The following is a 12211-nucleotide window of genomic DNA, read 5'->3' as shown; positions in this document are numbered from 1 at the left end:
ATGTTAGACTCATTAAAACACACGTCTCTGCTTCTAGTGACTGATATTGTCCTTCTAATGAATGTTAGACTCATTAAAACACACGTCTCTGCTTCTAGTGACTGATATTGTCCTTCTAATGAATGTGTGCGAGCGTGCGTGCGTGCGTGCGCGCGCGTGCGTGCGTGCGTGTGTGTGTGTGTGTTTGTGTGTGTGTATGTATGTGTGTAAGGTGTTTATTAAGGTGTTTATGAAGTGCATTCTTGTCCGAATCCTCCTGTGGCTCGTGGATGAAAACATCTCGTCTCCCAAGCAAAAGGCCTACATCAATCGGCAAGGCATGAATGAACATATGTTATGTCTCAAAACAGGAATTAACAATTTTAAGCATGGGTCTAGTGAATACTTTTCAGTTTTTCAGTTTTTCTGGACTACCGTGATGCATTTGGCACTTTAACACATAATGTCATGATAACAGCTCATGAGGAATTCCATCTATCGCAAGTTTATGTTGACATTGTTAAAGATGTGTACACTGGTTCATTCATACAGGTTATCTGTGGTAAACAGCTCACAGACTCCATTTCTCTCCAAATAGGTGTTAAGACTGGCTGTTCATGGAGTGCTGTTAATTGTATGTTAGCACTTAATCAGTGGTTAAAATGGCTCTGTATGTGTGCCCCCACCAATATCATTTCCCTTAACCCTGTTCAGGGATGTGCAGACGATGTCCAGGTAGCCTCTCATCATGGGCTTATAATAAAGAACATGCTCTCCAGAACCCACTCCTTTTTGGAATGGTCAGGATTAGATGTAAAAGAATCCAAATGTGCAGTTTTATATGAAAGACGGAGCGGGGGAAACCGCTGTTACCACTCTAAAACAGATACACTAACTGATTTCACAATTTGCAATAAACCTCTTAAAGTATGTTCACGTCACGAGACTTACACATATTTGGGCATATCGCCCCTGCCACTTATCATGAAACTGGAAGCAGTCAGAATAATAGCATTGGCCAAGGTACAACATCTCCAATGTACATGTTCCACGAAAGTCACTACGTGATTTGACTGCCAAAAAATACACCTAGTGAGACAATGGACTGGTCTTAACACACACACAACACGTGACATTATATTTCACAGTAAACATGAGGGTGGTTTGGGTGTTCCCCAATTTTGAATGGACATATATTGCTACGAGGCTCTCCCATTTGTTAAATATGCTGAACAATGATGACCAGTATGTGAGAGCGCTTGCACGTTCATCTCTATTCCTGGACCTAAAACGACGTAAGGTCCCCCTGGCATGTGGCTCGGATCCTAGCTTCCTAGGCTTCAGGAGGAAACTTAGTGGAAAGCTAGACAGTCGCTCGCCCGGCTTCGGTGTGTGGTCAGACTGGCCGGACTTAAACGATCTGTGCGGCTGGGCTGATGTTACCTTGAAGTGGGTAGGGTCTAACTCTGAGGCAATGGCTGTCTCAGAGGACTTTCTATCTGACTCCAGTATCTCTGTCAGAGCATCTATGACTGTGTGTGGAACAGAACACCAACTCCCACTGACTAATGCCCGAGGTCGCCTCTTATGGGCACAACAGCAAAGGCAGCGGCAACATTGGACTGAGACAGCAAGGGAGTCTTCCCATTATGTCTCCCTGCTGCGGACCATTCCGTCTCTCACTCTGTGTTCAAAAATGTTGCCTTAGATGAGTGCATTGTTGTCTTTAGTCTGAAATCCGGGTTGCAGGTTTTACCATCTAAACTTAACCTCTCCATCTGGTTTCAAGGCAACCATGCTCCTCACTGTATACATCATGGTCATAAACAAATAGCTGAAACCATGTCCCACATCCTAAACGGGTGCCATGTATACAGGGGACTCTACATAAGTAGGCATGACAGAATAGTGGATTTGATATCAAAAAATATCTCTTCTATTTTCAGGACCTCCATCATGCTGTATAAGCATTCTACTGTGAAGCCGAGCATGTTTAGCCGATGATTCTGTGTTCTCTAACATTTCAGCTAACACCCCTGATGTCATTGTTGTTAATGAAAACCTTAGGGAGGTGTTCATTCTTGAGGTCGGCTGTACTTTTGATTACAGCCAAAGTGCTAAATATCATCAGCTAGAGCAGACCATCTCTCAGCTAGGCTACAGATAAACTTTTGATTTTTATCTTTTGTAGCCAATAGGGCACAAGTTGGTTGTGAGGGGCCTTCAAATGGCCGGCCTCTCCAAAAGGAGGGCCAAACAATTAGCAAGGTACTGCTCAATATCAGCTGTTATAGGAAGTCTGCTCGATTTGGAGGAGGCGTTGTTTCCTTTACCCATGATTATTTCTGCTGTGTTTGACAAGTATGTCAAAATTATTGTATGTAACAATGTTCTGCCTTATATGCACTTTGTAACTGGCTGTTTTCCCTTTATCTGACTGCACTGGCAGTGTTTTTGTCCTTTATACAAAGCATTCTTGTACTTCTGTTTATGTGGACATAAATAAATATTTCAAATGTGTGTGTGTGTGTGTGTGTGTGTGTGTGTGTGTGTGTGTGTGTGTGTGTGTGTGTGTGTGTGTGTGTGTGTGTGTGTGTGTGTGTGTGTTCGTGTGTGTGTGCCCTTTTGTGCGTCTTACCAACTTCGGTCTGGTAGGTCTCTCCGTTCTCAGGCAGGAGGATGAACTGCTTGGTGAACGTGTCTCCTCCACCTCCTCCTCCTCCTCCTCCGTATCCCAGGATGTATCCCTGAAGCCTCATGTCCGCTGTGGGCCGCACGAACTGCAGCACGATGCTGTCTGCTGTGGCCTGGATACGCACACGTAGGCCCCGCCTACCCCCTGAGACACACACACACACACACACACACACACACACACACACACACACACACACACACACACACACACACACACACACACACACACACACACACACACACACACACACACACACACACACACACAGAGTTAGGTAGGCACAGGCTGTATGATGGATGGAGTTTACACAAGAATGCTACGAATGATGCTAGGTGTCACACTCTGGCATCACATAGATGTCTACAGACAGACAGACAGACAGACAGACAGACAGACAGACAGACCTGAAAACCAGCGTCCACACATCAAATAGAGTAGTGCCGCCTGAATACCAGCGTCCACACATCAAATAGAGTAGTGCCGCCTGAATACCAGCGTCCACACATCAAATAGAGTAGTGCCGCCTGAATACCAGCGTCCACACATCAAATAGAGTAGTGCCGCCTGAATACCAGCGTCCACACATCAAATAGAGTAGTGCCGCCTGTAGGCCTGACCTCGACTAAGTCGACTAGTCGACTGGTTAGTCGCGGGGGGCCCGAGTCGACTGCGTGTCTCTTAGTCGAATCTAGTCGGGAAAAAAATAAATAATAATATATATATTTATTTTTTAAGGGCCAAAAAAGTTTTTAATTGTTTTTTGGCCAGGTCTACTCTGCAACCACACGTAACTTCCACTTTATTCTTCTTATTCCTCGTCTTTGTATTGGTATTGTTTGTGTTGGAGCGCCTCAGTGCGGCTGCAGAGTTCATGTGCAACCTCTTCCAGAGAGAGATAGAGACAAACTCTGCTGGAGACACAAAACAAACTGTGTAGACTTGGCCCTTTGAAATAAAATGTATTTTGGCCCTAAAAAAAAATATATATATATATATATATATATATATATATATATATATATATATATATATATATATATATTTTTTTAATATTAGTCGAATGCCAGTCGACTATTGGCAATTAGTCGCCAATTAGATTCGACTAAACAAATCCTTAGTCGGGGACAGGCCTAGCCGCCTGAATACCAGCGTCCACACATCAGATAGAGTAGTGCCGCCTGAATACCAGCGTCCACACATCAGATAGAGTAGTGCCGCCTGAATACCAGCGTCCACACATCAGATAGAGTAGTGCCGCCTGAATACCAGCGTCCACACATCAGATAGAGTAGTGCCGCCTGAATACCAGCGTCCACACATCAGATAGAGTAGTACTGCCTGAATACCAATGCCCACACAAGGTGTGTTTTTTTGGATGGATGGATGGATGGATGGATGGATGGATGGATGGATGGATGAAAGCATGAATGGCTCCAGTGTTCTGAACTCTCTAACAAGATGTTTCCACATGTTTCTGCTACCGTCTGCCAACACCTCCAAATGTCACTGTGTGTGTGTGTGTGTGTGTGTGTGTGTGTGTGTGTGTGTGTGTGTGTGTGTGTGTGTGTGTGTGTGTGTGTGTGTGTGTGTGTGTCTTGGCAGCGTCACAAAGCTTCTAAACGCATGTTGTTTTTTCTTGGCAGGATCTTCTTGGTGGGATCGGGATGTGAGGGGGAGGGGGGAGGGGCGGGCGCTCTAAGAAGTACTCTAAAAATAAGTATTTCTATTTTTTAGTAGCAATACTTTTTCTTTTTTTTTTTACTCTTTGCAAAAGCTGACGACACGTTGCAGCGTGTGAAGTCTTGTAGATCGGCTATTTTCAGGCACGGACTGGCACAGAAAATCGGCCCTGTCATTTGTGATCTTCACCGGCCCATAAGGGGGTCAAAACCCCGCACGCGCGCGAAGGTTACTTGCGGTTAATTGTTAGTTTCTTTTCGGTTTCTGGTGACTTTATTTCGGTTTTAGGGTTAGGATTAGGGTTAGGTTAGGGTTATGTTATTTAATTCTTATTTTTGCCTGATTTTACTTTATTTGTTCTACTTTATATTTTATTTTAGGCCATATATAGAAAATAGCAGATCTACAAGCTCCCAACGCGTCACGAATCACGATGCGACTCGTTGTGAGCCATTATATTTTCAAATAAAATCTTGGGGGAAACTTATAATAAGCCGACCTGACAACACTGGCTGCTGCTGCAGGCACCATGTCTCACAGCAAGCTGCAGCATCATCAAATAAGGCCACACCAAATAGTTCAACTCTTTAGTCTGTTACAACCAAATTCACCCTGAGACAAAGAGAAGGGCACGGCGGCCAAACACACAAGAACTGTAACTAACACACACCAACATTGCACTGCGTAAAGACGCACAGCAGCAGCTGCCCAATTCATTGACCAACGCACAATAGAATAGAATAGTTAATAAACACGTACTGTAGGCTATGTTCTACCTTATTGAATGAGCAGCTGTCGCATCAGTGCGCTTTCGGTCGATGATGCAGTCCTTGTCCAAAGACTTATACACAAGAGTCTCTCTTTCAATAGCCATCAGCATAAAGGCCTCGACTCTCGAGGTGTTCCTGTGATGCTGTGCTCCTCAGACGGTTTTTCATTCATTTTAATGTGGAAAAGCTTCGCTCACATGTGCGAGCACTGACTGCTAGCACTGACAGCAGCACTATGGACCGACATTAACACTATTTTCAGCAGACTGCTGCTGGGCAAACGTCTTTGTTATTTTTAAACATTTCCCCGCATCAGCCTCCAGACATTTTCGTTTTTTAGCTCGTACTTTCTCCACATCAGCCTTTACTTTTTGTCTCCGCCAGGCCGAAAGGCATGGCGAGAGAGTATGTTTTACCCTCCGTCCGTGTGTCCGTCCGTGTGTCCGTCCTTCCGTCCGTCCGTCCGTCCGTCTGTCACCAGCTAATCTCCGCCACCGTTGGCTTGATCGCAGCGAAACTGTGCACACACACTCCTTGGATGCCAATTCCGAACTTCTGCCTCAGATTTTTCACATGGGCCTTTTATAGCGCCACCAGGAGGCCGATTTGTGCAAAACATATTTTTTGACAGTACTCCTACAGATTTTGTCCAAAAAATGGCTTCCAAAAGTTTGCAGGAGTGCTCCATTTTCAACAAAATGCCTCAAATCATGGACACAGCATGCAATTTCGGTGAAATTTTGCACGCATATTTCCACTATGCCGAGGAATAAATGCCACTTGAAATTCTTCAAATCAGCCTCATGGTGGCGCTATAACAGGCCGATTCATGTTTTTACCTATAACTGCACCGATCTGTGTAAAACTTTTTATGCGCACTCCCTAGAGGTCAAGGAAAAACCTTTGCCCTGCATTTTTCCCATTTGCCTTTTATAGCGCCACCAGGAGGCCGACTTATGTAAAACACATTTCTTTATATTACTCCTTCCGATTTTATCTAAATTTCACGCAAATCGGTACACATGATCTCCATAGTCATGTGATCAAGACGGATGTGTTTGATTTTTCATATTCCATCCTGATTGGCTAAGATTGACATCTAAAGTTTGCAGTATAGTGGCTTGTTTTGAACAAAATTCCGCAAATCATGAACGCACCGTCCGATTGCGGTCAAACTTTGCACGCACATTCACACTATGTTGAGGAACAAATGCCACCCTTTTAACATTGGCCTGTTATAGCGCCACCAGCAGGTCTAATTTAGCAAAAAAAAAAGTTGCACAAAATGCCTCAAACCATGAATGCAGTGTCCGATTGCCGTGCAAGGCCTAAGAACAAATGGTACCCTTTAAACATTGGCCTATTATAGCGCCACCAGGAGGCCACAATAACCTACCTGACCTGGCGGAGACCTGTGCTCCGAGGAGCACTTTTTCTAGTCTTTTTTGTTTTGTTTTCTCTCCATTCTCTCCTGACAGTAGAATCCACCTGCTTACATTCTATTGACGTATTCCCGCCCAGCTTTTTTTTAAGTGGTTTACGTCAAACGTACGGAGCAAACCACTTGAGCGGGGGCCGGGGGGAACAAAGTCTCTACGTCCCCCTCCACCAAAGTGTCACTATCACTTCAACCCCCCTATGACAATGTAGTGAATGGACCGGGCCGGCCAATTTCTCTTAAAGGGCCGGTGGGCGGTGGCCCGGTGCAGGGCTGGGTGTTTTTTCTTTTTTTCTTTTTTACAATTTTAAAAAATATACTTTTTGCTTGGCTTGGCCGCGGCCCCAGACTGCCCGGCCGTTCTGGCATATGCCAGAAGTGCCAGACCGTCCAATCCGGGCCTGGCTATTTTAGAATTAAAGGGATATTTCACTTTCCAACATGTTTGGGCTCATTTTAACGTCTACTCGGGCTTTTATATTTACAGTTTTTAAGTTGTTTGATTCAGTATTTAGATATTTGATATTCATTATATCAGAGATGCCCCCTTCCTATACAAACTCTATTCTAACCATGTTAGACTCATTAAAACACACGTCTCTGCTTCTAGTGACTGATATTGTCCTTCTAATGAATGTTAGACTCATTAAAACACACGTCTCTGCTTCTAGTGACTGATATTGTCCTTCTAATGAATGTTAGACTCATTAAAACACACGTCTCTGCTTTAGTGACTGATATTGTCCTTCTAATGAATGTTAGACTCATTAAAACACACGTCTCTGCTTCTAGTGACTGATATTGTCTTCTAATGAATGTTAGACTCATTAAAACACACGTCTCTGCTTCTAGTGACTGATATTGTCTTCTAATGAATGTTAGACTCATTAAAACACACGTCTCTGCTTCTAGTGACTGATATTGTCCTTCTAATGAATGTTAGACTCATTAAAACACACTTCTCTGCTTCTAGTGACTGATATTGTCCTTCTAATGAATGTTAGACTCATTAAAACACACGTCTCTGCTTCTAGTGACTGATATTGTCCTTCTAATGAATGTTAGACTCATTAAAACACACGTCTCTGCTTCTAGTGACTGATATTGTCCTTCTAATGAATGTTAGACTCATTAAAACACACGTCTCTGCTTCTGGTGACTGATATCGTCCTTCTAATGAATGTTAGACTCATTAAAACACACGTCTCTGCTTCTGGTGACTGATATCGTCCTTCTAATGAATGTTAGACTCATTAAAACACACGTCTCTGCTTCTGGTGACTGATATCGTCCTTCTAATGAATGTTAGACTCATTAAAACACACGTCTCTGCTTCTGGTGACTGATATTGTCCTTCTAATGAACGTTAGACTCATTAAAACACACGTCTCTGCTTCTGGTGACTGATATTGTCCTTCTAATGAACGTTAGACTCATTAAAACACACGTCTCTGCTTCTGGTGACTGATATCGTCCTTCTAATGAATGTTAGACTCATTAAAACACACGTCTCTGCTTCTAGTGACTGATATCGTCCTTCTAATGAACGTTAGACTCATTAAAACACACGTCTCTGCTTCTAGTGACTGATATTGTCCTTCTAATGAATGTTAGACTCATTAAAACACACGTCTCTGCTTCTGGTGACTGATATCGTCCTTCTAATGAATGTTAGACTCATTAAAACACACGTCTCTGCTTCTAGTGACTGATATTGTCCTTCTAATGAACGTTAGACTCATTAAAACACACGTCTCTGCTTCTAGTGACTGATATTGTCCTTCTAATGAACGTTAGACTCATTAAAACACACGTCTCTGCTTCTAGTGACTGATATTGTCCTTCTAATGAATGTTAGACTCATTAAAACACACATCTCTGCTTCTGGTGACTGATATTGTCTTCTAATGAACGTTAGACTCATTAAAACACACGTCTCTGCTTCTAGTGACTGATATTGTCCTTCTAATGAACGTTAGACTCATTAAAACACACATCTCTGCTTCTAGTGACTGATATTGTCCTTCTAATGAACGTTAGACTCATTAAAACACACATCTCTGCTTCTGGTGACTGATATTGTCTTCTAATGAACGTTAGACTCATTAAAACACACGTCTCTGCTTCTAGTGACTGATATTGTCCTTCTAATGAATGTTAGACTCATTAAAACACACGTCTCTGCTTCTAGTGACTGATATCGTCCTTCTAATGAATGTTAGACTCATTAAAACACACGTCTCTGCTTCTAGTGACTGATATCGTCCTTCTAATGAATGTTAGACTCATTAAAACACATTTCTCTGCTTCTAGTGACTGATATTGTCCTTCTAATGAATGTTACACTCATTAAAACACACTTCTCTGCTTCTAGTGACTGATATCGTCCTTCTAATGCAGTGGTTCTCAACCTGTGGGTCGGGACCACAACAGAGCTCACAACGCCTCGCAAAGTGAGGCATTGTGAGCTTGTAGATCTGCTATTTTCACAATATTTATCTGTGGAACAGAGTCAAACAAAATGGGGGTCCCCAGTTCAAATATTATTATTTTTAAGGGGTTCTAATGCGTGAACTGGCTGTGTTTTTTCTGTTACTTATTTTCATTTATTTTATTTTATTTGAAAGTGAAATATCATTTTAAGCGTAAAATAGAGGTTAAAGGGGTAGTTCACCCCCAAATGTCTTCTTTTCTATCAATTCCACACCCCATGGAGACTTGAATTCATTTTGTCTCATTCCTGAGACAATAATCTGAAGACCAGCGGAGACTCCTCAGGTCATCAGATTATATTATTATTTCTCCATGAATTCAAGTCTCCATGAGGTGAGTTAGTAATGTTTTGGGTGAACTATCCCTTTAAGTGGTTAATGTAATGTTTTGTAATAATAATCCAAAACTGCAAAACAACCTAAACAAAAGTTTTCAATTCATTGAAGTGGAGTAAAACAAAGTATCCAATGTCAAAACATGTAATGTAATAGAGTACATGTAATGTAATAGAGTACAGGTAATGTAATAGAGTACATGTAATGTAATAGAGTACATGTAATGTAATAGAGTACATGTAATGTAATAGAGTAATGTAACAGAGTAATGTAATAGAGTACATGTAATGTAATAGAGTACATGTATGTAATAGAGTAGAGTACTTCAGTAAATGGAGAACAAAACAGTCTCTGCACCCTAAAGCAATCCTCAATGTTAACTCTGAGAGACATGGAACCAAATGGACCCTTACAGGTCTGTAACTCTGAGAGTGTACACATGGAACCAAATGGACCCTTACAGGTCTGTAACTCTGAGAGGTGAACACATGGAACCAAATGGACCCTTACAGGTCTGTAACTCTGAGAGTGTACACATGGAACCAAATGGACCCTTACAGGTCTGTAACTCTGAGAGTGTACACATGGAACCAAATGGACCCTTACAGGTCTGTAACTCTGAGAGTGTACACATGGAACCAAATGGATCATAAAGGTGTGTGACTTTTTTCTTTGCTAAAACAAAATATGTCTTTGTTTTAGCAAAGAAAAAAAACTACTGTCTTGTTACTGTTGTACTGGGAGCTGACTGGTACAACCACAGTGTGTTACTGTTGTACTGGGAGCTGACCGGTACAACCACAGTGTGTTACTGTTGTACTGGGAGATGACCGGTACAACCACAGTGTGTTACTGTTGTACTGGGAGATGACCGGTACAACCACAGTGTGTTACTGTTGTACTGGGAGATGACCGGTACAACCACAGTGTGTTACTGTTGTACTGGGAGCTGACCGGTACAACCACAGTGTGTTACTGTTGTACTGGGAGATGACCGGTACAACCACAGTGTGTTACTGTTGTACTGGGAGCTGACCGGTACAACCACAGTCTATTACTTAAGTATAGAGTAGATGTAATTAGTTACTTCCTGTCCCTGCATCTAAGGTAGTATAAGGTTACAGTTATAATCTCATTTCTTATGTCAGCATGGCCGTACATGTTTATACATACAGGATATGTCAGTGTGTGTGTGTGTGTGTGTTTGTTCTGTAATGCTGCCCGGAGGCTGTCGAATAAAACACTTTTTTATGAGGTCTTCCCTCCTTAATTCTCTCTCTCACACACACACACACACACACACACACACACACACACACACACACACACACACACACACACACACACACACACACACACACACACACACACACTCTGAGTCAAGCATTGATATATAGGTGGTATCATCTATCAATGCTTGACTTGTGTATCTTGGCTCGGTCGGTGTGCGTGTGCGTGTGTGTGTGTGTGTGTGATGACAGACAGTAGTATTTTCTTCTCACAGATCTAACATGATAAAGGGGGCGTGCCTTTCTTTAAAGGAGGCTTGTCTTTCGCCAGGATACCAAAACATTACAACTCAGCTTAGTGTGACTGTTACACTAATATCTGTTACCCTGTTACACCAATATGTGTTACCCTGTTACACCACTATCTCTTTTTTGTATTTTTCTATTTTGTTTATTCCCACGATTTTGTAACCCTTTTTTCACCCGGTGTCAATTTTCTAAGTGATCCTGGGCGCTACACTCCCCCCGCCAGCCTAGGGGCCGAGCTCATGCCTCCTTCAATGCATGAGAGCCAACTGACCTTCTTGTCACCTGACAGGGGAGAGTTTCCCTGGTTGGACGTAGCGCGTGGAAGGAACACGTTATTCCAACCAGTTCCTTTCCCCTCCATCAGGCGCCCCGGCTGACCAGGGGGAGGCAGTATAGAGACCAGGATTACTACATGTTTTTGTGAGGGTATTAACTACCCTAGGAGACACGGGGAGAACATGCAAACTCCTCACAGAAAGCTGATGCCGCGGAGGAGAGAACACGCCCCCAGCGCCCACGGCGGAAATCGAACTCAGGACCTTCTAGCTGTGAGGCGACAGCGCTACCGACTGCACCCACCGTGCCCGGCTACACCACTATCTACATCTCTTCGCCCCAAAATAGCCGATCTACGTTGTGGACACGTTGTGAGCTTCTAGATCTTGCCGATCTTTTGGGCGAATGTTCTCCCCTAGAATAACGATGCTGGGGTTCAAGTGGTTAAGGGTGAAGTATAAAGATCTGTTCAATCTATAATGGAAATGGATATTCTGTACACACACGCAGAAGAGATCAACGCTGGAGCAACACGGACATTTTAAGCCTTTTATATTAAGGTCTTTCGACCTTCCTCAGAGTCATGATATTCTGTCAAGTTTTCCTCGTAACATACTCTGTGTATATATATATAAACAAACACACACACACACACACACACACACACACACACACAGAGTTACATGTTCCTGTAACCATGAAACAACCATTGAAATGATTCTAACGTCTGTTTCTACATTTCTACTGTACTGAACATCTGGCTCTCACATACATGGTATAGCAGCACACACACACACACACACACACACACACACACACACACACACAGTATGTCACATGGCAAAAACAGCAACCTGGGATATCATGTGACATATGAAAACAACACATACGCGCGCGCACACACACACACACCTTGTTAAAGTTCCAGATGTTATTGTAAACCCAGAGACAGCTGTTCCGCCATCTCTCACTGTGTGTGTGTGTGTCTGTGCATGTGCGCAAGC

General features: G+C 42.9%; 1 protein-coding gene across 5 annotated transcripts in view; it reads right to left on the bottom strand.

Annotated features, from left to right (window-relative positions):
* Positions 1-12211, bottom strand: part of LOC308080951 (target of Nesh-SH3-like) — a 76074-nt gene that overhangs the window by 31993 nt on the left and 31870 nt on the right. For 4 of the 5 annotated variants that reach the window (XM_080423082.1, XM_080423083.1, XM_080423084.1 and 1 more), the window contains exon 1: positions 2618-2805. The exons of the other annotated variant lie outside the window; for it this stretch is intronic. In XM_080423082.1, coding sequence (XP_080279208.1) covers positions 2618-2738 — 121 coding nt within the window. In that variant the 5' untranslated portion in view covers positions 2739-2805. Of the gene's footprint in view, positions 1-2617; positions 2806-12211 lie in introns of those variants that run through there. 5 annotated transcript variants of the gene reach the window in all.

The sequence above is a fragment of the Gymnoscopelus braueri genome, assembly GCF_963280865.1.
Source record: "Gymnoscopelus braueri genome assembly, chromosome: 24".
Lineage (NCBI taxonomy): Eukaryota > Metazoa > Chordata > Actinopteri > Myctophiformes > Myctophidae > Gymnoscopelus > Gymnoscopelus braueri.
The sequence above is the reverse complement of the archived record's forward strand: the minus strand, read 5'-3'. Positions and strand labels throughout refer to the sequence as shown.